Source organism: Pseudophryne corroboree, chromosome 1, assembly GCF_028390025.1.
Source record: "Pseudophryne corroboree isolate aPseCor3 chromosome 1, aPseCor3.hap2, whole genome shotgun sequence".
Classification (NCBI taxonomy): domain Eukaryota; kingdom Metazoa; phylum Chordata; class Amphibia; order Anura; family Myobatrachidae; genus Pseudophryne; species Pseudophryne corroboree.
The window spans coordinates 526060813-526087677 of record NC_086444.1 but is presented as its reverse complement, the minus strand read 5'-3'; the positions used below and the strand labels follow the sequence as shown (position 1 = coordinate 526087677).

Below are 26865 nucleotides of genomic sequence, written 5' to 3'. Positions count from 1 at the left end.
CTGGACTCTTTTTCGTCTTATGATTCTCTGTATTTTTGAGATGAGTGGAAGAGGAGGGAAGACATAGACTGATGGAAACACCCACAGTGTCACCAGGGCGTCTACCGCTACAGCCTGAGGGTCCCTTGACCTGGAACAATACCTCAGAAGTTTCTTGTTGAGGCGTGACACCATCATGTCTATTTGAGGAATCCCCCAACGACTTGTTATCTCTGGAAAAACTTCTTGATGCAGACCCCACTCTCCTGGATGGAGATCGTGTCTGCTGCGGAAGTCTGCTTCCCAGTTGTCCACTCACGGAATGAAGACTGCTGACAGCGCTTACGTGATTTTCCGCCCAGCGAAGAATCCCGGTGGCTTCAGCCATTGCCACTCTGCTCCTTGTCCTGCCTTGGCGGTTTACATGAGCCATTGCTGTGACGTTGTCCGATTGAATCAGAACAGGTAGGTCGCGAAGAGTCTCCGCTTGTCGAAGGCCGTTGTATATGGCCCTTAATTCCAGCATGTTGATGTGCAGACAAGCCTCCTGGCTTGACCACAGTCCCTGAAAATTTCTTCCTTGTGTGACTGCTCCCCCATCCTCGAGGCTCGCGTCCGTGGTTACCAGAACCCAGTCTTGAATGCCGAACCTGCGACCCTCTAGAAGGTAAGCACTCTGCAGCCACCACAGGAGAGACACCCTGGCCCTGGGGGACAGGCTTATTTTCTGATGTATTTGTAGATGGGACCCCGACCACTTGTCCAGAAGGTCCCACTGAAATGTCCGTGCATGGAACCTGCCGAAGGGGATGGCCTCGTAGGCCGCCACCATCTTTCTCAGTACTCGAGTGCACTGATGAACTGACACTCTTTTTGGCTTTATCAGGTCTCTGACCATGCTCTGGAGTTCCTGGGCTTTTTCCGTTGGGAGAAAAACCCTCTTCTTTTCCGTGTCCAGAATCATGCCTAAAAATGATAGCCGAGTCGTTGGAATCAACTGCGACTTTGGCAGATTTAGGATCCAGCCGAGTTGCTGCAGCACTCTCAGGGAGAGTGACACGCTTTTCAGCAACTGATCTCTCGATCTCGCTTTTATCAGGAGATTGTCCAAGTATGGGATAATTGTGACTCCTTGCCTGCGTAGGAGCACCATCATTTCCGCCATTACCTTGGTGAATATTCTTGGGCCGTGGACAGCCCAAACGGCAACGTCTGAAACTGGTAATGACAGTCCTGTACAGCGAATTTCAGGTACGCCTGATGAGAAGGATAAATGGGGACATGAAGGTATGCATCCTTTATGTCTAGTGATACCATAAAATCCCCCCCTTCCAGGCTGGAGATCACTGCCCGGAGAGATTCCATCTTGAATTTGAACCTCTTTAGATACAGGTTTAGGGATTTTAGATTCAGAATGGGTCTGACCGAGCCATCCGGTTTCGGGACCACAAATAGGGTTGAATAGTACCCTTTCCCCTGTTGTATTAGGGGAACCTTGATAATCACCTGCTGTCGACACAGCTTTTGTATTGCAGCTAAAACTATTTCCCTCTCTGGGGGAGAAGCTGGCAAAGCAGACTTGAAAAATCGGCGAGGAGGCACTTCTTCGAATTCCAGTTTGTAGCCTTGGGATACAATTTGTAACGTCCAAGGAGCCAAATATGACAGAACCCAGACCTGGCTGAAGAGTCGAAGGCGTGCCCCCACCGGCGCGGACTCCCGCAGTGGAGCCCCAGCATCATGCAGTGGATTTTGTAGAAGCCTGGGAGGACTTCTGTTCCTGGGAACTAGCCGTAGCAGGCATTCTTTTCCCTCTACCCTTACCTATGGCGAGGAAGGACGAGCCCTGACCTCTTCTGGACTTATGCGACCGAAAGGACTGCATCTGATATTGAGATGTTTTCTTTTGCTGTGGGGGAACATAAGGCAAAAAAGTAGATTTACCCGCGGTAGCTGTGGAAACCAGGTCCGCGAGGCCCTCCCCAAATAAAACCTCACCCTTGTAAGGCAAAGTTTCCATATGTCTCTTTGAATCAGAATCACCCGTCCATTGGCGGGTCCACAGGGCTCGCCTAGCAGAAATTGCCATGGCATTGGCTCTTGAACCCAATAGCCCAACGTCTCTCGCAGCGTCTCTCATATATAACGCTGCGTCTTTAATATGACCCAAGGTCAATAAAATGCTATCCTTATCTAGGGTGTCAATGTCAGATGACAAGTTATCTGCCCATGCTGCTATTGCGCTACATACCCATGCCGACGCTACTGCCAGTCTGAGCAAGGCACCCGTATGTGTATAAATTGATTTTAAGGTAGTCTCCTGTCTGCGATCAGCAGGATCCTTGAGGGCTGCCGTGTCTGGAGACGGTAGCGCCACCTTTTTGGACAAGCACGTCAAAGCCTTGTCCACCCTGGGCGAGGATTCCCACCGTAACCTGTCCTGTGCGGGGAAAGGATACGCCATAAGAATTCTCTTGGGAATCTGCAGTTTCTTGTCCGGAGTTTCCCAAGCTTTTTCAAATAAAGCGTTCAGCTCATGAGATGGGGGAAAGGTTACCTCAGGTTTCTTCTCCTTAAACATGCATACCCTCGTGTCAGGCAACGAGGGGTCCTCTGTGATATGCAAAACATCTTTTATTGCAATATTCATATAATGAATACTTTTGGCCACCCTTGGGTGTAACTTTGCATCATTGTAGTCGACATTGGAGTCAGAATCCGTGTCGGTATCAGTGTCTGCTACCTGGGACAGGGGACGTTTATGAGAGCCCAAAGGGCTTTGTGACACAGTCAAAGCTATGGATTGACTCCCTCCTTTTTCTCTGGACTCTGCTTTGTCCAATCTTTTATGTAATAAAGACACATTTGCATTTAAAACATTCCACATATCCAACCAATCAGGTGTCGCTGACTGAGACACCACAATCATCTGCTCTACCTCCTCCTTAGACGAGCCTTCCGCTTCAGACATGTCGACACACACGTACTGACACACTGGGATATACAATTATGGGGACAGCCCCCCAATAAGGCCCTTTGGAGAGACAGAGAGAGAGTATGCCAGCACACACCCAGCGCCACTGGAATAAAATCCCAGACTGTACAGCGCTCTTTTATAGAATAAATAATACACTCACTGCGCCAATTAAATGTGCCCCCCTCTTTTTTTGCCCTCTGTACTTGCTCAGCAGGGGAGAGTCCGGGGAGCAGCTTCTCTGCAGCTTGCTGTGGAGAAAAGTGGCACTGGTTAGTGCTGGAGGATCAAGCTCCGCCCCCTCAACGGCGGGCTTCGGTCCCGCTCAAATTCTTTATACTGGCGGGGGTTTTTCAATATACTGCCTCCGCAGTATCTAATATATTAGCCAGTGTCCCTTTAGGTTAATATTGCTGCCCAGGGCACCCTTCCTGCGCCCTGCACCCGTACAGTGCCTTCTGTGTGGGAGCAATGGCGCGCAGCGTTACCGCTGCGCCGTACCTCAGTGAAGATCTGAAGTCTTCTGCCGCCTGTGAAGTCTTCTTTCTTCTTATACTCACCCGGCTTCTATCTTCCGGCTCTGTGAGGAGGACGGCGGCGCGGCTCCGGGACGAACAGCGAGGACGACACCTGTGTTCCGACCTTCTGGAGCTAATGGTGTCCAGTAGCCTAAGAAGCAAAGCCTATCAGTTAAGTAGGTCTGCTTCTCTCCCCTCAGTCCCACGATGCAGGGAGCCTGTTGCCAGCAGTGCTCCCTGAAAATAAAAAACCTAACAAAAAGTATTTTCAGAGAAACTCAGTAGAGCTCCCCTGCAGTGCATCCAGTCTCCTCTGGGCACAGGATCTAACTGAGGTCTGGAGGAGGGGCATAGAGGGAGGAGCCAATGCACACCAATCTAAAGTCTTTAGAGTGCCCATGTCTCCTGCAGAGCCCGTCTATACACCATGGTCCTTACGGAGTCCCCAGCATCCTCTAGGACGTAAGAGAAATAGGACTGTTAAAGGTAGTGTCAGTACACCAGATATAAGTGGTCAAACACCCTCGTACCCAAACATGGAATCTGGGCTGCAATAGGCAAAGGGATGACCCAACAACTCATTCATTCAGCACTGCCTGAGGTAGCGGTAGGTGCCAGGAAACGCATTACAGTTTTAAGTGAGAATTTTCTTTTTCTTTTATGCTTCATTTTTTGCCTGATCTTTAACTTGTTATGCTGTGTTTTTAAGTTGTTTTTACATTACTATTTTTACATTATTTGAATTTTAATTATAACTCTAACCACTGTTGTCTACGACTGTGAAAATTATTTTGTTATTTTAAATGAATTTCTCCATGACAACAGTGAGTTATATTATGATGCCACTAATCTACTGCAGTTAATAAAATAATTTGATTATTGCTTAGCAATTTTTATTGGGTCATCCCTTTATTTGCCAATTGCAGCTTAGATTCCATGTTGGGGGAAGAGGGTGTTTGACTACTTATATCTTAAATACTGACAGTACCTTTAACAGTCCTATATTGCTTAGCTCTGATCTATGGAGAGTAAGAGACTAGTTTTACATAGCAGAAGATCTGTCTACTAAGTACCCTTCTCAGCACTGGATATATTCTCTTGTTTTCAATTCTATTTATTTGGGTTAGGTTTGTTAACCCACATTTTCTCCTTATGTCACAGAGATTGGGTACCCATTGGTGCTGCTCTTACACTCATGTTTATAACATACAAATAGTTATGCTAGTTCAGGTGCTTAACAAAAAGTTTGTTTTTTTTTCAGTAAAATCAACTTGATCTTGTTGCATTTTCTCTCACCTCTTCCTGGCGATCATTTAAATTATAACATGCCAGAACAATGAAATCATTCCACCAAACCAGACCTCCTGTCACAGCCATGTTCTGCTCCTGAAACAAGTTGACAAGAATCAATGACCACATTGCTTCAGATTCAATAGGTGGGATTTATGGAGTACTAAATACCGAAATTAGTGACAAAATTTTTATTTCTTAATTCACTCAACATTTTTAAACCATTGGAAAGAAAGCCTCTATTGGAAATAGTTTTCAATTAAAATTTAATAAATATTTTATTTACAAAGACAGATATAACTGTAGGCTGTATGGCTCAAAATGTGACCAATTACAAACTTATTAGTAGATGGAATTAAAGCCCCGACATTCTCTGCGACTGTCTCATGTTGGATAAGCAATAGCTCTAAGGAGTCTATCCTCTTCCACACCTGGTGGGAATGTAATAGCATCACTCACATTTGTGACCAAGCTAACAGATTTTCTAATGTATTAATGGGTGACAAGCTCCTTGTTTACCATGCTTTTTTTTAGCACATCTCCCCCTTTCTGAGACACCTATATCCAAATAAAAGGAATTTGCTTAAAAATCCATAATATAGAGAAAGTCCACTTCTTCTAACCAGATAAAGATCTGGTTGCCGAGCAAAATCTTCAGCTTTAACAAAAATTATTTGAAGGTAGTGAACAAACTGCAGGTGTATCTAGTTTGCTTTGTGTGTGGTTCTTTATACATTGAAATTGTTTATTTATTTTAAGTCATAACAAAATAATCCTAATGGTAGACTTATAGGCCCTACACACTGGCAGATAACACTGAAAGATATGAACGATATCGTTCATTAATGAACGAGATACCGTTCATATCTTTCAGTGTGGAGGCACCAGCGATGAATGATGCGCGGCCCCGCGCTCGTTCATCGCTGGTGCCCCGTCGTTTGTGCATGCAGGCCAATATGGACGATCTCGTCCATATTTGCCTGCACTGCTATGGAGCCGGGTAACGGGGGGAGTAAAGAAACTTCACTCCCCCCGTCACTACCCCCCCGCCGCCGGGTCACCTGTCGTCCGTATCCGCCACCGGGCAGCTCGGCGGCGGATCTATCAGTGTGTAGGGCCCATTACCATCGATAACTCGATTTCTCCTAAGTCCACAGTATAACATTGGGATGAGGTAGTGACAGCGGATTGGCACCGAACGATCAAAGCTTTCAGCCTCCCAGCATGCAACGGCCCGTCCCTATATACCCACCTCCTGGCTCAGGCAATTCAGTTGTTTTCCAAAGCTCAAGACAGGAGCATCATAGAGAGCCCTAATCAGGTGAGAAGAACACATATGCACACCCTTCCGTACAAGAGGACGAGGTTAGTGAGTGAATGGATCCTCAAATCAGGTGCGTCAGGGTGGGTTCCCTGTGGATCCTGTGGACTTAGGAGAAAGAGTTATCAACGTTAAGTCTACCATAATGATTATTTCTCCGGCACGGTCCACAGGTTATCCACAGGATAACATTGGGATGTCCCAAAGCAATTTAATGGTGGGGATGCTCCTGACTGGACAAGAGAATCCTTTCCCGAATTCAGCGTACTGAGAGGCAAAAATAAGAATTTAAACCTACCGGTAAATCTTTTTCTCCTAGTCCGTAGAGGATGCTGGGGACTCCGTAAGGACCATGGGGAATAGACGGGCTCCGCAAGAGACATGGGCATAATAAAGAAACTTTAGAATGAGTGTGCACTGGCTCCTCCCTCTATGCCCCTCCTCCAGACCTCAGTTAGAGAAACTGTGCCCAGAGGAGACGGACAGTACGAGGAAAGGATTTTGTCAATCCAAGGGCAAGATTCACACCATCCACACCGTATAACCTGGAATATACGAACCAGTCAACCGTATGAAACAGAACAGCATCAGTCAAAGACTGAACAAAACTGTAACCTAACCCTTATGCAAGCAAATAACTATATACAAGTCTTGCAGAATGTTATCCGCACTGGGACGGGCGCCCAGCATCCTCTACGGACTAGGAGAAAAAGATTTACCGGTAGGTTTAAAATCTTATTCTCTCTTACGTCCTAGAGGATGCTGGGGACTCCGTAAGGACCATGGGGATTATACCAAAGCTCCCAAACGGGCGGGAGAGTGCGGATGACTCTGCAGCACCGATTGAGCAAACATGAGGTCCTCCTCAGCCAGGGTATCAAACTTGGAGAATTTAGCAAAAGTGTTTGAACCCGACCAAGTCGCCGCTCGGCAAAGCTGTAATGCCGAGACGCCTCGGGCAGCCGCCCAAGAAGATCCCACCTTTCTAGTGGAATGGGCCTTCACCGAATTAGGTAACGGCAATCCAGCCGTAGAATGAGCCTGCTGAATCGTGTTACAGATCCAGCGAGCAATAGTCTGCTTAGAAGCAGGAGCGCCAACCTTGTTGGCTGCATACAGGACAAACAGAGCTTCAGTTTTCCTAATTCGAGACGTCCTGGCTACGTAAATTTTTAAGGCCCTGACTACATCAAGGGATTTGGAATCCTCCAAATCTCCCGTAGCCACAGGCACCACAATAGGTTGGTTCATATGAAAAGAGGAAACCACCTTAGGCAAAAATTGAGGACGAGTTCGCAACTCCGCTCTATCCACATGGAAAATCAGATAAGGGCTTTTGTGAGATAAAGCCGCCAACTTAGACACTCGCCTTGCAGGCGCCAAGGCCAACAGCATAACCACTTTCCAAGTGAGATATTTTAATTCCACGGTTTGAAGAGGCTCAAACCAATAAGACTTAAGGAACTGTAACACCACGTTAAGGTCCCATGGTGCCACAGGGGGCACAAAAGGAGGCTGGATATGCAGCACTCCCTTCACAAAAGTCTGGACTTCAGGTAGAGAAGCCAATTCCTTCTGAAACAAAATAGACAGGGCCGAAATCTGTACCTTAATGGAACCTAATTTTAGGCCCAAATTCACTCCAGTCTGTAGGAAGTGGAGAAAACGGCCCAGATGGAATTCCTCCGAAGGAGCATTCTTGGTCTCGCACCAAGACACATACTTCCTCCAGCTACGGTGATAATGTTTCGCTGTCACCTCCTTCCTAGCCCTTATCAGAGTAGGAATGACCTCATCCGGAATGCCCTTTTCAGCTAGGATCCGGCGTTCAACCGCCATGCCGTCAAACGCAGCCGCGGTAAGTCTTGTAATAGACAGGGCCCATGTTGCAACAGGTCCTCCCTGAGAGGAAGAGGCCACGGATCTTCTGTGAGCATTTCCTGTAGCTCCGGATACCAGGCCCTTCGAGGCCAATCTGGAACAATGAGAATTGCCTGTACTCCTTTTCGTCTTATGATTCTCAATATTTCTGAGATGAGAGGAAGAGGAGGGAACACATAGACCGACTGGAACACCCACAGAGTCACCAGGGCGTCCACCGCCTGAGGGTCCCTTGACCTGGCACAATACCTCGGGAGTTTTTGTTGAGGCGTGACGCCATCATGTCTATTTGAGGCAGTCCCCACTGACTTGCAATCTCTGCAAAGACTTCTTGATGAAGTCCCCACTCTCCTGGATGGAGATCATGTCTGCTGAGGAAGTCTGCTTCCCAGTTGTCCACTCCCGGAATGAAGACTGCTGTCAGAGCGCTTACATGATTTTCCACCCAGCGAAGAATTCTGGTGGCTTCTGCCATTGCCACTCTGCTCCTTGTTCCGCCTTGGCGGTTTACATGAGCCACAGCCGTGACGTTGTCTGACTGAATCAGAACCGGTAGGTCGCGAAGAAAATTCTCCGCTTGACGTAGGCCGTTGTATATGGCCCTCAATTCCAGTACGTTGATGTGTAGACAAGCCTCCTAGCTTGACCACAGACCCTGGAAGTTTCTTCCCTGTGTGACTGCTCCCCAGCCTCGGAGGCTCGCGTTCATGGTCACCAGAACCCAGTCCTGAATGCCGAACCTGCGACCCTCTAGAAGGTGAGCACTCTGCAGCCACCACAAGAGAGATACCCTGGCCCTGGGGGACAGGCTGATCATCTGATGAATGTGTAGATGTGACCCGGACCACTTGTCCAGAAGGTCCCACTGAAAGGTCCTCGCCTGGAACCTGCCGAATGGAATGGCCTCGTAAGACGCCACCATCTTTCCCAGAACTCGAGTGCATTGATGGACCGACACTCTTTTTGGCTTTAACAGGTCCCTGACCACGTTCTGGAGTTCCTGGACCTTTTCCATCGGGAGAAAAACCCTTTTTTGTTCCGTATCCAGAATCATGCCTAAGAAAGGCAAACGGGTCATTGGAACCAACTGTGACTTTGGTAGATTGAGAATCCAGCCGTGCTGTTGCAATACCCTCAGGGAGAGTGACACGCTGTTCAGCAACTGTTCTCTCGATCTCGCTTTTATTAGGAGATCGTCCCAGTACGGGATAATTGTGACACCCTGCTTGCGCAGGAGCACAATCATTTCCGCCATTACCTTGGTGAAAATCCTCGGGGCCGTAGAAAGCCCAAACGGCAACGTCTGAAATTGGTAATGACAATCCTGTACAGCAAATCTCAGGAACACCTGATGAGGAGGATATATGGGGACATGAAGGTATGCATCATTTATGTCCAGGGACACCATATAATCACCCCCCTTCAGGCTGGCGATGACCGCTCTGAGCGATTCCATCTTGAATTTGAACCTTTTCAAGTATAGGTTTAAGGATTTCAAATTCAGAATGGGTCTGACCGAACCATCCGGTTTCGGTAGCACAAACAGTGTTGAGTAGTACCCTGTCCCCTGTTGAAGCAGGGGAACTTTGACCACCACTTGTTGAAGAGACAGCTTTTGAATTGCATTTAAAACTACTTCGTTCTCCGGGGAAGAAGCTGGTAGGGCCGATTTGAAAAAACCGGCGAGGAGGCACCTCTTCGAATTCCAGCTTGTAACCCTGGGAAACAATGTCTATTGCCCAGGGATCCACCTGTGATTGAATCCAGAAGTGGCTGAAAAGTCGAAGACGTGCCCCCACTGGGGCGGACTCCCTAAGGGGAGCCCCAGCGTCTTGCGGTGGATTTTGTAGAAGCCGGGGAGGACTTCTGTTCCTGGGAACTAGCTGTAGTTGGCAGCTTTTTCCCTCTGCCCTTACCTCTGGCGAGAAAGGAAGATCCCCGTACTCTCTTGGATTTATGCGACCGAAAGGACTGCATCTGATAATGTGGCGTTTTCTTTGGCTGTGAGGAAACATAAGGTAAAAAAGTGGATTTACCTGCCGTAACTGTGGAAACCAGGTCCGTGAGACCTTCCCCAAATAATTCTTCACCCTTGTAAGGCAAAACCTCCATATGCTTCTTTGAGTCGGCATCACCCGTCCATTGTCGGGTCCACAGGGCTCGCCTAGCAGAAATGGCCTTGGCGTTGGCTCTGGAACCCAGTAGGCCAACATCTCTCTGAGCATCTCTCATATATAGGACAGCATCCTTAATATGACCCAAGGTCAATAAAATTGTATCCTTATCCAGGGTATCAATTTCAGCAGACAAGGTATCTGTCCACGCTGCTACAGCGCTACAAACCCAAGCCGACGCTATCGCTGGTCTGAGTAATGTACCAGTATGTGTGTAAATTGACTTCAACGTAGTCTCTTGCCTGCGATCAGCAGGATCTTTGAGAGTTGCTGTATCTTGAGACGGCAGCGCCACCTTTTTGGATAAGCGCGTCAACGCTTTGTCCACTCTGGGAGAGGATTCCCACCGTATCCTTAGCCGGGAAAGGATAGGCCATAAGAATCCCTTTGGGAATCTGCAGTTTCTTGTCTGGAGTTTCCCAAGCCCTTTCAAACAACTCATTTAGCTCATGTGAAGGAGGGAAAGTAACCTCAGGTTTCTTTTCCTTATACATGCGCACCCTCGTGTCCGGGACCGAGGGGTCATCTGTGATATGCAAAACATCTTTTATAGCAATAATCATATAATGAATACTTTTTGCCAATTTCGGCTGCAACCTCGCATCATCATAGTCGACACTGGAGTCAGAATCCGCGTCGGTATCAGTGTCTGCTACTTGGGATAGTGGGCGCTTTTGAGACCCAGAAGGGCCCTGTGACATAGTGAAAGGCAGGGATTGACTCCCTGTATTTCCCCTGGACTCCGCTTTGTCCAACCTTTTGTGTAATAAATTCACATTTGCATTTAAAACATTCCACATATCCAACCAATCAGGTGTCGGCGTTGCCGACGGAGACACCACACTCATTTGCTCCACCTCCTCCCTAGAAGAGCCTTCCGCTTCAGACATGCCGACACACGTGTTCCGACACCCCACACACTCAGGGAAATCTCTAATCTGGAGATAGTTCCACCCAACCAGGCCCTTTGGAGAGACAGAGAGAGAGTATGCCAGCACACACCCAGCGCCAATGACCCTGGAAACACAAGTCCCAGCTATATACAGCGCTTTTTTGTTTATATATATATATATATATATATATATATATATATATATATATATATATATATATATATATACACACACACAAATGAGAAATAAGAGGCGGCACTCAGCAGACTTGTGAAAAAATTCAATGCAGTGTAATCAGTACGGCCGTACTGATTACACTGCATTGAATTTTTTCACAAGTCTGCTGAGTGCCGCCTCTTATTTCTCATTTGTGTCTATACAAGGGTTTTACCCTGAGGAGGGCACCGGAGCAAGGTACACCCATCTGGGGAGGCCAAAAGTGTTGTGCATATATATATATATATTTATTTTGACTGTGCCCAAATTATGTGCCCCCCCCCCTCCTTCAAAGCCCTCTGTCACCGTGTTCAGCAGGGGAGAGTCCAGGGAGCCAGCTTCTCAGCAGCGTGCTGTGGAGAAAATGGCGCTGGTTAGTGCTGTGGGATCAAGCTCCGCCCCCTCAGCGGCGGGCTTCGGTCCCGCTCAAAATACAAAATAACCTGGCGGGGGATTGTATATTATACTGCCATAGCTGAATATACCTGTAATGCCAGCCAAGAGGATTATTGCTGCCCAGGGCACCCATCTGTGCCTGTGTGTGTGTGTGCGGGAGCAATGGCGCGCAGCGTTACCTCAGTGAAGATCCAAAGTCTTCTGCCGCCTGTGAAGTCTTCTTTCTTCGTATACTCACCCGGCTTCAATCTTCCGGCTCTGCAATGAGGACGGCGGCGCGGCTCTGGGACGAACGGCAAGGGTGAGACCTGCGTTCCGATCCCTCTGGAGCTAATGGTGTCCAGTAGCCTAAGAAGCAGAGCCTATCACTGAAGTAGGTCTGCTTCTCTCCCCTCAGTCCCACGGCGCAGGGAGCCTGTTGCCAGCAGGACTCCCTGAAAATAAAAAACCTAACAAAATTCTTTATTACAGAGAAACTCAGGAGAGCTCCCCTGAAAGCACCCAGTCTCCTCTGGGCACAGGATCTAACTGGAGGAGGGGCATAGAGGGAGGAGCCAGTGCACACCCATTCTAAAGTTTCTTTATAGTGCCCATGTCTCCTGCGGAGCCAGTCTATTCCCCATGGTCCTTACGGAGTCCCCAGCATCCTCTAGGACGTAAGAGAAAGGTATCAAAGGCATAATGTCTAATGAATGTGTTAATGGAAGACCATGTGGCTGCCTTACATATCTGTTCTGTTGAAAAACCACGTTGTGCTGCCCATGACGGACCTACCTTACGAGTAGAACGAGCAGTCTCATTAGCCGGAACAGGGAGATCAGCTTGAGAATATGCTTCTGAGATAGTCAGGCCATCCTCTCTTGTGAAATCTGTAGAGAATGAAGAGAGTGTCTTTTTCTGATGGCACTGGTATGGTCCACGTAGATCCATAAAGCACGGACTACGTCCAACGATGCATCTCCCACAGAAAGGTCCGGCCTTTGGAAGGCCCGGACTACAATTTCTTCGTTAAGGTGGAATTTAGACACCACCTTAGGAAGATACCCAGATTTGGTTCTGAGAACCGCTCTATCTGGATAAAAAATTAGAAAAGGAGGGCGACATAACGCCCCTAAATCTGAAACTCTTCTAGTTGAAGCAATTAGCCAGTAGAAAGAGAACTTTAGCGGTCAACCGTTTAAGATCCACTCGTTTTAGTGGTTCAAATGGGGCAACTTGAAGGGCCTTTAGGAATAAACTTAAATCCTAAGGCACTGTAGGAGGAACAAAAGGAGGTTGAATGTGCAGCAATCCCTGGAAAAAAGTATTCACATCCTGTAGGTTAGCAATTTTCTTTTGGAACCATACAGTAAATGCTGACACTCGCACTCTCAAAGAAGCAACCCCTTAGACCTTTGTCCATACCTGCCTGAAGGAATTCTAGGACTCTAGAAACTCTGAAAGACCTAGGATCAAATTTCCGGTCACTGCACCATTGAATATAGGCTTGCCATATTCGGTGATAAATGCGAGCTGAGGAAGGTTTCCTTGCTCTAAGAATTGTTTGAATTACCTGTTGTGAGAATCCTCTTGCTTTTAGGATGGAGGTCTCAAGAGCCTCGCCGTCAAAGACAGTCGATCCAGGTGCTTCTGATAAGCAAGGACCCCGAGACAGTAGATCTGGACGTTCAGGGAGTAGGAATGGAGCAACCATCGACAGCCTCTGCAGATCTATGTACCAATGTCTTCTGGGCCAAGCCAGAGCTATTAGTATCACGGCGTCCCTTCCTTGATTTGCCTTTCACATCACTCTGGGTAACAGGGCGATTGGTGGAAAAACAGGCCAGACGAAAGTCCCATCTCACTGACCGGGCATCCACAAAGATCACTTTGGGATTCTTTGTTCTTGACTTGTATGCGGGAACTTTATTGTTCTGACGGGATGCCATAAGATCTCTCTCTGGTAACCCCCACTTGTCTACCAGAATTTGGAAGACCTCGGGGTGTAAAGCCCATTCGTTTGCATGAATGGCATGTTGACTGAGAAAATATGCTTCCCAGTTTAGGACTCCCGGAATGAACACTGCTGACAAGGCTGGATGATGAAGTTCTGCCCACTTTAACGTGCGACTTACCGCCTTCATTGCGTTTAGGCTGCAAGTTCCTCCCAGACGGTACGCTACTGCCGTTGCATTGTCCGAACGGTTTTGGTTTGGTATCCCCTGAAGGATGTCCTTTGCCTGAATAAGTGCCATACATATGGCCCGAAGTTCAAATATATTTATTGACCGGAAACTTTCTTCCTTGGTCCACTGTCTCTGGAAGCAACTCCCTTCCTGGCACCGCTACCCAGCCCTGAAGGCTGGAATCCATTGTCAGAATTTCCCAATCGGATATCTAAAAGGGTCTCCCTTTGTCCAGATGGGATGTCTGCAGCCACCAGGCTAATGACCTACACACTTCTAGAGGAAGGACCATAGTCTGAGTTTTTATTGCTTGATGAAAACCATTCCATTTGGAAAGGATCAGACGTTGCAGAGACCTCGAGTGGAACGGACCATACTCCATCATGTCGAATGTCGACACCATCAACCCCATCACACACATTGCTGCGTGAATGGATACCTTTTGACTGTGTAGCAGCTCATGAATCCTTCACTGAATTTTGGATATTTCCTGGCCTTCGTTTCCATTCAAGATGGGCTGGTACAAAAAAACCTTTGAGGAGGGTGTTTCTTGAAAGCAAACGCATAACCGTGAGATATCGCTTCTTGAACCAAGGCATATGTGGTAGACTGCTGCCAGATCTGTGCAAACTGAAGAAGTCGGCCTCCCACCCTGGGGTCCCCCAGGTGGAGGCCCGCACCATCAGGCTGATGGCTTATCTTCTGATTTGGAAGTCGACCCTCTGGTAGCCCAATGCTTTTTATTCTTACCAGACTTGTCAGATTGAGACTGTTTGCCATAACCCTTTTCTTTTGCTTTTCCTTGAGTTCGAAAGGGCCGAAAAGTTGGAAATGTAGGCATGGATTTGTGTGTGGAAGGAAACTTTACTTTCTTGGAATCTGCTCGACTCCAAAATACTGTTTAATTCTTTACCATAAAGAATATCTCCAGTAAAAGGCAAAGACTCTAGAACCTTTTTGGATTCTGAGTCAGCTTTCCATATACGTAGCCAAACCGCTCTGCGAGCTCCTACTGCTGAGGCTGATGCCTGAGAGGCAATTGTACCAATATATAAGGCTGCTTCTTCCGTAAAAATAGCTGCCTGTTTGATATGTGCAATATTGGATTTTTGCTCTCTAGATGGCATTGAGAGGTCATCGTCCAATGCATCAGCCCAGGCTGCCACTGCTTTTGACATCCAGGATGTGTCCATGGCTGGTCTTATGATTGCCCCAAACAAGGAGAAAATGGTTTTAAGAAAACCATCTATTTTCCTATCCATGACATTATTTAATGATGTTGAAGGCAGAGGTAATGTAGAGTTTCGCACCAATCGAATGACATGCGCATGTACTTTGGGAGCCACCTCCCTTTTTAAACAGTCCCCAGCCGGAAGAGGATAATGGGAATTCCATTTCCTTGGAATTCTAAACTTCTTACTGGGTGTAACCCAAGCATCTTGCATAATTTCAGTCAGCAGTTCTGACCCAGGAAACTCAGTCCTAACTATTTTGGGACGTTTAAATACAAATGCCTTAGATTTTTAACAAAGGATCTGCTGCCTCCTCGAAGGATAGAATGACTTTCATAGCACTAAATAGATCAGGAATGTCCACTGAGCTGAAGCCTCACTCCTCGTCTCTGTATGCATACCCGGAGTGCAATGAGTCCTCATCCTCTGACGAGACCTCATCTGAAACGTGTAGATTGTTAAGATGTTGATTCATGTCTATGTGATTTACTTACCACTGATCTTTCAGCCTGTTTCTGTTGAGAGGCTGCCGATTCATGATCTGGATGTGATACCCCCAGGTGGAATGTTGCATGTAAGGGTTAATAAGGTAACCTATCCCTTGTATAGGAGCTGGCATTATCCACTCAGCTATATTGGATGTCTGTGCAAAAGTAGCCCATGGGGGTTCAATTTGAACCTGTGCCTGCCTCGGATTATTCAAGCGGCTTTGGTGAAAGAGAAAACAATTTGCACATAATCCATTTTGAACCAGATCCTGAGAAGTTAACCCAGTTTTGCAAAACAAACATGACATGAGTGTTGGTGCTACTGTGGAGAGTGTATCCTCCTCACCCTTGCCTCTCTTAGACATGATAAATAAATCACACACCTTTACAGTTTTTACTACAAAAATTGTGACTGCAATCACTTTAAAATTTGTTAAAGTGACATACAATTCGATCCCTCCCTGCTTTGCACAAGCATTGAGGACCGGAATACAGAGAAACTGACAGAAAATAGTAAAGTCAGCAATCACACTAGCAATCAGTCACAGGTTATACATTAGTAGAATAAGCAATATGAGCACATAATCAACTACAGATACATTTCAAGTATGTAGGAGAAAAATATGACTGTATTACCTTATCTAGGAGTTTAGACGTATTCAGTCGCACAGCGAAAGAAAACAGCAGAAATAGTTTACAGACTCATATGCATCAGGCACTTATCCAACTATTCGTACCAAACTTAGATAGAGACTTATTATCACCTGGCTCAGGAGAGTGGGATACAGGGAGACTTCACCCCGCTTCCAGGATTGATCAATACGTTAGTGAACACTGAGTGGATGCAGACACTATTCGTGTACATAATCGCCCCGTGAACCTACAGTGAACACCGACGCACCACTCATACAGCTGCCTATGCTGCAACTAGGTCCTTTTAGATACACAGAGTCTCAAGACGGAAGCGGGAACTCAGTTCATGGTGGGAAACTCGGAGGAAACTGGTCACGAACTGGGGGGGGCGACCAAGGGAGCGTGTTACTCCCGATTGCTGACACCAACCCTAGGGATTGCTGCCTCATACTACCCCTGGAGCCTATGATCCCTGAGGCCTAGCGCTGGTGCACCTGAGGTGGCAGAAACGTCAGCGACTGTTTGGTAGTCTCTATCTACTAAACTCCCCTACTAAGCAGAAACCAATGCCTTTCCTTCTACCCGTGCTCCGGCCACAGCCTGCTAATGTCTGCTTGACTTTCTAGTACATCCTACACAGATGCCCACCGAAACAGAACTGTACAAGTGGGTAAACGTTGTCGCGACTCGGCAGGAGTTGTGAAGTTACTCTTTCTAAGGTACGTATAAGACGCTTTTTAGAAAGATCGCTCAAAAAAAAAGTAGTAAGACTATAAAAATAAAATAAAATAAGCTTTTGGATGCTAAAAACCAGCAGCCTATTGACCATGGTCCGGCTCCTGCCGCACCAAACAAAAAACTGAATTGCCTGAGCCAGGAGGCGGGGATATAGGTGCGGGCCCGTTGCATCCTGGGAGGCCGAAAGCTTTGATCGTTTTGTGCCAATCCGCTGTTGCTACCTCATATCCCAATGTTATACTGTGGATAACCTGTGGACCCTGCAGGAGAAAACCATGTTTGTCACGTGTTCTCTACATATTTTACTGTGTAGATCTCCACAACTGCTGGCAGACCAATCTGAGGATCTATCGCTCTATGTAATATATACTGGCTCATCACGCACCTGTCAGACATTGGACAACTCTCCACTTAGCAATGAAAGATTTATGTATACTTGTAGAAAATGTCCCCTTAAATTTAGCAAGGTCTGGTCCTTACAGCAAAATTCTAGTTCTGCTCTGGAGCAGAAACCCTCCACTGTTTAGGCACTGTCTCTGTCCCACAGATGTCCCTTACCATTTCTACATATCAATGCAATTTGCTTGTACAGCATCCTCACTGTCTTGATTGTACCACATCAATACTTCACTTTGTACAATGATTTGCTTTCACTCCGTTCCAATATGATGTCTGTTTTTTATTTTTTTAACTTTAGGCTCAAAATTCAAACAGCACTTTATAAGTTTACAAGTTATTGTATATTTCCGTCTACCTTTATTTTATTTTTTGGTTGTATTTCTGTATACCATGAAAAAAATATACTATTTCAAAATAAATATGCATGATGTGTACAGCTGAGGAAGACAAACCAACATTATTGCTGGCAAGACAATAACTGGAAAACTTCCTATACGAGCCAGAAAACCTCCATGAATAAGCCATGTATGACATGTCTTTGATGTAGGCGCTATTATGGAACAGAGATGTGGTGGGGTGCAAATGAGCCTCAACTCATATTCAACACCATGGTCTAGTACAGGCATTCCCAACCACGGTCCTCAAGGCACACCAACAGTCCAGGTTTTAGTGATATCCAGGCTTCAGCACAGGCGACTTAATTAGTAGCTCAGTTATTTTGATTTAACCATCTGTGCTGCAGCCTGGATATCACTAAAACCTGCACTGTTGGTGTGCCTTGAGGACCGTGGTTGGGAATGCCTGGTCTAGTAGGATAATCATGCTTATCTAAATTCAGTGTCTGAGTGCCCTGAATATCCAGTCTGTCCCTGGCTACATATTTATATGTACCTACCAACATCTAAAAATGCTTACATATGACTAATGCCTACAGAGAACTCACTTGAGTAATATTCCCAAACAGCTTCCACTTCTTTGTGAGCAACGAGTAATGTGCAAATCCACATTTTCCAACAACAGCGACATTTTGCCCTGTCTTGTCTATGGCAGAATACTGTAAAGAGAGGAAGTACATGACCTAAACTGCATCAATCACAACAACAAAAACACATTTTAAATAATTGTACAATACATCATACAAATAGTAAAAAAATTCTATTAAAAAAAACAAAACATTACAACTACAAAACAAATCTTCACCTTATTGACAAAATTTCACAGCCCACAAAGTTATGTATATGTTCATAAATATTCTTGCCTAAAAAATAATGTACATATTACGGATGAGCAGAAACAAGTTGCAAAAAGACTGAAGCCTAGAAATTGCTTAGTGTGTATGGGTGCACACCGGTCCCGAGAGAGAGAGAGAGAGAGAGAGAGAGAGAGAGAGAGAGAGAGAGAGAGAGAGAGAGAGAGAGAGAGAGAGAGAGAGAGAGTGTGTGTGTGTGTGTGTGTGTGTGTGTGTATTACAGTCCCCAGCCCATTTCTGACTAAACACAAATATGGACCATAAAATGTGTCCAGAAGAATTTACTAGAGGACCGTGGTGAAGGAAAGGTCACCAGGAAGATGGTGACCTAAAAAAAATAAGATTTTACTCACCGGTAAATCTATTTCTCGTAGTCCGTAGTGGATGCTGGGAACTCCGTAAGGACCATGGGGAATAGCGGGCTCCGAAGGAGGCTGGGCACTCTAGAAAGATTTATGACTACCTGGTGTGCACTGGCTCCTCCCACTATGACCCTCCTCCAAGCCTCAGTTAGGACACTGTGCCCGGAGGAGCTGACATAATAAGGAAGGATTTTGAATCCCGGGTAAGACTCATACCAGCCACACCAATCACACCGTATAACTCGTGATACTATACCCAGTTAACAGTATGAATATAACTGAGCCTCTCAACAGATGGCTCAACAATAACCCTTTAGTTAGGCAATAACTATATACAAGTATTGCAGACAATCCGCACTTGGGATGGGCGCCCAGCATCCACTACGGACTACGAGAAATAGATTTACCGGTGAGTAAAATCTTATTTTCTGACGTCCTAGTGGATGCTGGGAACTCCGTAAGGACCATGGGGATTATACCAAAGCTCCCAAACGGGCGGGAGAGTGCGGGTGACTCTGCAGCACCGAATGAGAGAACTCCAGGTCCTCCTCAGCCAGGGTATCAATTTTGTAGAATTTTGCAAACGTGTTTGCCCCTGACCAAGTAACAGCTCGGCAAAGTTGTAAAGCCGAGACCCCTCGGGCAGCCGCCCAAGATGAGCCCACCTTCCCTGTGGAATGGGCTTTCACTGATTTAAGATGCGGCAGTCCAGCCGCAGAATGCGCCTGCTGAATCGTGTCACAGATCCAGCGAGCGATAGTCTGCTTAGAAGCAGGAGCACCCAGCCTGTTGGGTGCATACAGGATAAATAGCGAGTCAATTTTTCTGACTCTAGCCGTCCTGGAAACATAATTTTTCAAGGCCCTGACTACGTCCAGTAACTTGGAATCCTCCAAGTCCCTAGTAGCCGCAGGCACCACAATAGGTTGGTTCAAGTGAAAAGCTGATACCACCTTAGGGAGAAACTGGGGACGAGTCCTCAATTCTGCCCTATCCATATGGAAAATCAGATAAGGACTTTTATATGACAAAGCCGCCAATTCTGATACACGCCTGGCCGAAACCAAGGCCAATAAACATGACCACTTTCAACGTGAGATATTTTAGATCCACGGTTTTTAGTGGTTCAAACCAATGTGATTTTAAGAAACTCAACACCACGTTGAGATCCCAAGGTGCCACTGGAGGCACAACCGGGGGCTGAATATGCAGCACTCCTTTTACAATGCCTGAACTTCAGGTACTGAAGCTAATGCTTTCTGGAAGAAAATCGACAGAGCCGAGATCTGTATCTTAATGGAGCCTAATTTTAGGCCCATAGACACTCCTGCTTGTAGGAAATGCAGAAATCGACATAGTTGAAATTCCTCTGTTGGGGCCTTTTTTGGCCTCACACCAAGCAACATATTTCCGCCATATGCGGTGATAATGTTTTGCAGTTACATCTTTCCTGGCTTGAATCAGCGTAGGAATGACTTCCTCCGGAATGCCCTTTTCCTTTAGGATCCGGCGTTCAACCGCCATGCCATCAAAACGTAGCCGCGGTAAGTCTTGGAACAGACAGGGCCCCTGCTGCAGCAGGTCCTGTCTGAGCGGCAGAGGCCATGGGTCCTCTGATACATTTTCTTGAAGTTCTGGGTATCAGGCTCTTCTTGGCCAATCCGGAACCACAAGTATCGTTCTTACTCCTCGCCTTCTTATTATTCTCAGTACCTTTGGTATGAGAGGCAGAGGGGGGAACACATAAAACGACTGGTACACCCACGGTGTTACCAGAGCGTCCACAGCTATCGCCTGAAGGTCCCTTGACCTGGCGCAATATCTTTTATAGCTTTTTGTTGAGGCGGGACGCCTTCATGTCCACCTGTGGCCTTTCCTAATGGAGTACAATTCTTTGGAAGACTTCTGGATGAAGTCCCCACACTCTCGGGTGGAAGTCGTGTCTGCTGAGAAGATCTGCTTCCCAGTTGTCCACTCCGGGAATGAACACTGCTGACAGTGCTAACACATGATTTTCCGCCCATCGGAGAATCCTTGTGGCTTCTGCCATCGCCATCCTGCTTCCTGTGCCGCCCTGTTGGTTTACATGGGCGACTGCCGTGATGTTGCCTGATTGGATCAGGACCGGCTGGTTTTGAAGCAGAGGCCTTGCCTGACTCAGGGCATTGTAAATGGCCCTCTGTTCCAGAATATTTATGTAGGGAAGTCACCTGACTTGACCAAAGTCCCTGGAAGTTTCTGCCCTGTGTGACTGCCCCCAGCCTCAAAGGCTGGTATCCATGGTCACTAGGACCTAGTCCTGTATGTCGAACCTGCGGCCCTCTTGAAGATGGGCACTCTGCAGCCACTACAGTAGAGATACCCTGGTCCTTGGAGACAGGGTTATCAGCCTAATGCATCTGAAGATGCGACCCGGACCACTTGTCCAACAGGTCCCCCTGAAAAGTTCTTGCATGGAACCTGCCGAATGGGATTGCTTCGTAGGAAGCTACCATTTTTCCCAGGACTCGCGTGCAATGATGCACCGATAACTGTTTTGGCTTCAGGAGGTCTCTGACTAGAGATGACAGCTCCTTGGCTTTCTCCACCGGGAGAAACACTTATTTCTGGTCTGTGTCCAGAACCATCCCCAGGAACAGTAGACGTGTCGTAGGAACCAGCTGTGACTCTGGACTGTTTAGAATCCAACCGTGCTGTTGTAGCACTTTCCAAAATAGTGCTACCCCGACTAGCAACTGCTCCTTGGACCTCGCCCTTATAAGGAGATTGTCCAAGTACGGGATAATTAAAACTCCCCTTTTTCGAAGGAGTATCATCATTCCGGCCATTACCTTGGTAACACCCTCGGTGCCATGTACAGTCCAAACGGCAGAGTCTGGACTTGGTAATGGTAATCCTGTACCACAAATCTGAGGTACTCCTGACGAGGATAGTAAATAGGGACATGCAGGTAAGCATCCTTGATGTCCCGGGATACCATGTAATCCCCCTCGTCCAGGCTTGCAATAACCGCCCTGAGCGATTCCATCTTGAACTTGAATTTTTTATGCATGTGTTCAAGGATTTTAAATATAAAGAAGGGTCACACCGAACCATGCGGTTTCGGTACCCCAACCGTGTGGAATAGTAACCCCGTCCTTGTTGAAGTAGGGGCACCTTAAGTATTACCTGCTGGGAATACAGCTTATTAATTGCCTCTAGCACAGCCTCCCTGCCTGAGGGAGTTGTCGGCAAGGCATATTTGAGGAAACGGCGGGGGGAAGACATCTCGAATTTCAGCTTGTACCCCTGAAATACTACTTGAATGAAACAGGGATCCACCTGTGAGCGAGCCCACTGATCGCTGAAACTTTTGAGACGGCCCCCCACCGTACCTGGCTACACCTGTGGAGCCCCCGCGTCATGCTGTGGACTCAGAGGAAGCGAGAGAAGAATTATGATTCTGGGAACAGGCTGACTGGTGCAGCTTTTTCCCTTGTCTTTGTACAGAAAGGAAGCGCCTTTGACCCGCTTGCTTTTCTGAAGCCGAAAGGACTGTACCTGATAATACAGTGCTTTCTTAGTCTGTGAGGAAAACTGAGGTAAAAATATTTCTTCCCAGCTGTTGCTGCGGATACGAGGTCCCAGAGACCATCCCCAAATAATTCCTCACCCTTATAAGGCAGAATCTCTATGCGCCTTTTAAGGTCAGCATCACCTGTCCAGTGACAGGTCTCTAATACCCTCCTGACAGAATGGACATTACATTCATTTTGGATGCCAGCCGGCAAAATATCCCTCTGTGCATCCCTCATATATAAGACGACGTCTTTAATATGTTCTCATGTTAGCAAACTAGTATGTTTGACAGGGTCACCGACCACGCTGCAGCAGCACGCTCTGCAGGTTTCAGTCTAGTACCTGAGTGTGTAAATACAGACTTCAGGATAGCCTCCTGCTTTTTATCAACAGGTACCTTCAAAGTGGCCATTCCTAAAACGGCAGTGCCACCTATTTTGACAACCGTGTGAGCGCCTTATCCACCCTAGGGGATATCTCCCAGCGTAACTTATCCTCTGGCGGGAAAAGGTACGCCATCAGTAACTTTTTAGAAATTACCAGTTTCTTATCAGGGGGAACCCACGCTTTTCACACACTTCATTCATTCATCTGATGGGGGAACAAAACACTGCCTGCTTTTTCTCCCCAAACATAAAAACCCCATTTTTAGAGGTTAATGTCAGAAATGTGTAACACATTATTTTTATTGCCGGGATCAAGTCACGGATGTTCCTAGTGGATTGTGTATATGTCTCAACCTTGTCGACACTGGAGTCAGACTCCGTGTCGACATCTGTGTCTGCCATCTGAATGAGCGGGCGTTTTTGAGCCCCTGATGGCCTTTGAGACGTCTGGGCAGGCACGGGCTGAGAAGCCGGCTGTCCCACAGCTGTTACGTCATCCACCCTTTTATGTAAGGAGTTGACACTGTCGGTTAATACCTTTCACCTAACCATCCACTCTGGTGTCGGCCCCACAGGGGGCGACATCACATTTATCGGCATCTGCTCCGTCACTATATAAGCCTCCTCCTCAAACATGTCGACACAGCTGTACCGACACACCGCACACACACAGGGAATGCTCTGACTGAGGACAGGACCCACAAAGCCCTTTGGGGAGACAGAGAGAGAGTATGCCAGCACACACCAGAGCGCTATATAATGAGGGGATTAACACTATAACTGAGTGAATTTTCCCCCATAGCTGCTTGTATATACAATATTGCGCCTAACTTTAGTGCCCCCCCTCTCTTTTTTACCCTTTGAGCCTGAAAACTACAGGGGAGAGCCTGGGGAGCTTTCTTCCAGTTGCACTGTGAAGAGAAAATGGCGCCAGTGTGTCTGAGGGAGATAGCACCGCCCCTTTTCCGCGGCCTATTCTCCCGCTTTTTTCTGGATTCTGGCAGGGGTATTTACCACATATATAGCCTCTGGGGCTATATATTGTGGTATTTTTGCCAGCCAAGGTGTTTTTATTGCTGCTCAGGGCGCCCCCCCCAAGCGCCCTGCACCCTTAGTGACCGGAGTGTGAAGTGTGCATGAGGAGCAATGGCGCACAGCTGCAGTGCTGTGCGCTACCTTGGTGAAGACTGATGTCTTCTGCCGCCGTTTTTCCGGACCTCTTCTTGCTTCTGGCTCTGTAAGGGGGACGGCGGCGCGGCTCCGGGACCGAACACCAAGGACTGGGCCTGCGGTCGATCCCTCTGGAGCTAATGGTGTCCAGTAGCCTAAGAAGCCCAATTCGGCTGCAAGCAGGCGAGTTCGCTTCTTCTCCCCTTAGTCCCTCGCTGCAGTGAGCCTGTTGCCAGCAGGTCTCACTGAAAATAAAAAACCTAAATCTATACTTTCTTTCTAAGGGCTCAGGAGAGCCCCTAGTGTGCATCCAACCTCAGCCGGGCACAAGATCTAACTGAGGTTTGGAGGAGGGTCATAGTGGGAGGAGCCAGTGCACACCAGGTAGTCATAAATCTTTCTAGAGTGCCCAGCCTCCTTCGGAGCCCGCTATTCCCCATGGTCCTTACGGAGTTCCCAGCATCCACTAGGACGTCAGAGAAATAGGATTTTAATTACCTACCGGTAAATCCTTTTCTCGTAGTCCATAAGGGATATTGGGGAGACTTAGTACGATGGGGTAGTGACCTGGTCCAAAGGAGCTGGTGCACTTTACAATTCTTCACTGGGTGCGCTGGCTCCTCCCCCCTCTATGCCCCCACCCGAAGGAGAAAAGAGATACTTGAGAGAAGGAACATAACAACGAGGAGTAAGAATCATACATCAGCACACCACTAACAAACAACCAGCAAAGGCTGGTAACAAAACAGCAACAGCTGAACAGGTAACCATAACAAGAGAACTTGCAGAAAAGTAAACGCACTGAGGCGGGCGCCCAATATCCCTTATGGACTACGAGATAAGGATTTACCGGTAGGTAATTAAAATCCTATTTTCTCTAGCATCCATAAGGGATATTGGAAAGACTTAGTATGAAGGAGACGTCCCAAGGCTTCCAGAACAGACGGGAATGTGCGGAGACTGCTGCAGCACCGCCTGCCCAAACTGGGTATCCTTTTTGGCCAGGGTATCAAACCGGTAGAAGTTCACAAAGGTGTTCTTCCCCGACAAGGTAGTAGCTCGGCATAGTTGCAAAGCTGAGACTCCACGGGCAGCCGCCCACCGATCTTGTAGAGTGGGCCTTCAAAGACTGTGGAACAGGTAAGGCTGCCGACACATAGGCCTGATGGATAGCAAGCCTAAGCCAACGAGTAATAGACTGCTTTGAAGCAGGGCAACCTTTCTTCTGTGCGGCTCTGACACCTGTTCCTGATTTAGGGAGAGCTTTATCAAAGCTTGGAGAGATAAAGTACCAACCAAAATAGCGCCTGTCATTTTTGTCAAACAGCCTGTAAAAACGAGATTTATGGTAAGAACTTACTGTTGTTAACTCTCTTTCTGCAAGGTACACTGGGCTCAACAAGGATTAACATCGGGGTGAAGAGTAGGATCTTGATCAGAGGCACCAACAGGCTCAAAGCTTTGACTGTTCCCAAGATGCACAGCGCCGCCTCCTCTATAACCCCGCCTCCGTGCACAGGAGCTCAGTTTCGTTAACCAGTCCAATGCAGTAGCAGGTACCAGAGACGACAATCGTGAGTAGCCATGTACACCACACACTCACTCCAGGAGAGGGTGTCAGCGGCTAATGCCATACCAACCCGAAGAAGCCAAGCACATCAGGGTGGGCGCCTTATGGAGCCCAGTGTACCTCGCAGAAAGAGATTTAACAATGGTAAGTTCTTACCATAAATCTCGTTTTCTGCTGCGGGGTACACTGGGCTCCACAAGGATTAACATCAGGGATGTCCTAAAGCAGTTCCTTATGGGAGGGGACGCACTGTAGAGGGCACAATAACCCGGCGTCCAAAGGAAGCATCCTGGGAAGCGGCAGTATCAAAGGCATAGAACCTAATGAACGTGTTCTTCGAGGACCATGTAGCCGCCATGCACAACTATTCAACGGTCGCACCATGGTGGGCCGCCCAAGAAGGTTCAACCGACCGAGTAGAATGGGCTTTGATGGTAGCAGGAACCGGACGACCAGCCTGTACATAAGCATGAGCAATCACCATTCTAATCCATCTGGCCAATGTCTGCTTAGAAGCAGGCCAGCCAGGTTTGTGAAAGCCAAACCAATCGGAGAATCGGATTTCCTAATGGAGGAAGTTCTCTTCACGGGTGTAGTATGTCTGACCGGCGGGGTCAGCTTACAGACGCCGGGATCCCGGCAGCATACCGACAGGGAGGGGCGAGTGACTGGCGGTCACATGAATACCACCCCTCTTCACATAGATACGGAGAGCCCATACCACATCCAAAGACCGCTCTTTGGAAGACAACTCCTGGTTAAGGTGGAAGGAAGACACCACCTTGGGTAAATAACCAGGGTGCGTCCGAAGAACCACCCGGTCACGGTGAAAAATCAAATAGGGGGACTTATAGGATAAGGCACCCAAGTACGAGACCCTTCTAACTGAAGCAGTAGCTAGCAAAAACAACACCTTAAGGGAGAGCCACTTAAGGTCAGCAGAGGTAAGAGACTCAAACGGAGACTCCTGTAAGGCCTCCAAAACCTCCGACAAATCCCAAGGGGCCACAGGTGGCACATAAGGAAGCTGAATCCGCAACACACCTTGAGTGAAGGTATGGACATCAGGCAGGAGAGCAATCTTTCTCTGAAACCAAACCGACAAGGCCGAGATGTGCACCTTGAGGGAGGCCAGACGCAGGCCTAAGACCAGGCCTTGTTGTAGAAAGGCCAATAGTTTGGCCATACTAAACTTGAAAACGTCATGATTGTGAGACGCACACCAAGTAAAGTAAGCATTCCAGACCCTATGGTATATCCGAGCAGAAGCCGG

At 47.4% G+C, this 26865-nt stretch overlaps 1 protein-coding gene across 3 annotated transcripts in view; it reads right to left on the bottom strand.

Annotated features, from left to right (window-relative positions):
• RIC1 (RIC1 homolog, RAB6A GEF complex partner 1) overlaps positions 1–26865 on the bottom strand; it is a 268206-nt gene that overhangs the window by 42471 nt on the left and 198870 nt on the right. For all 3 annotated transcript variants that reach the window (XM_063913985.1, XM_063913986.1, XM_063913984.1), the window contains exons 14-15: positions 18241–18351; positions 4768–4857 (exon numbers count right to left, since the gene is read on the bottom strand). In XM_063913985.1, coding sequence (XP_063770055.1) covers positions 4768–4857; positions 18241–18351 — 201 coding nt within the window. The remainder of the gene's footprint in view (positions 1–4767; positions 4858–18240; positions 18352–26865) is intronic.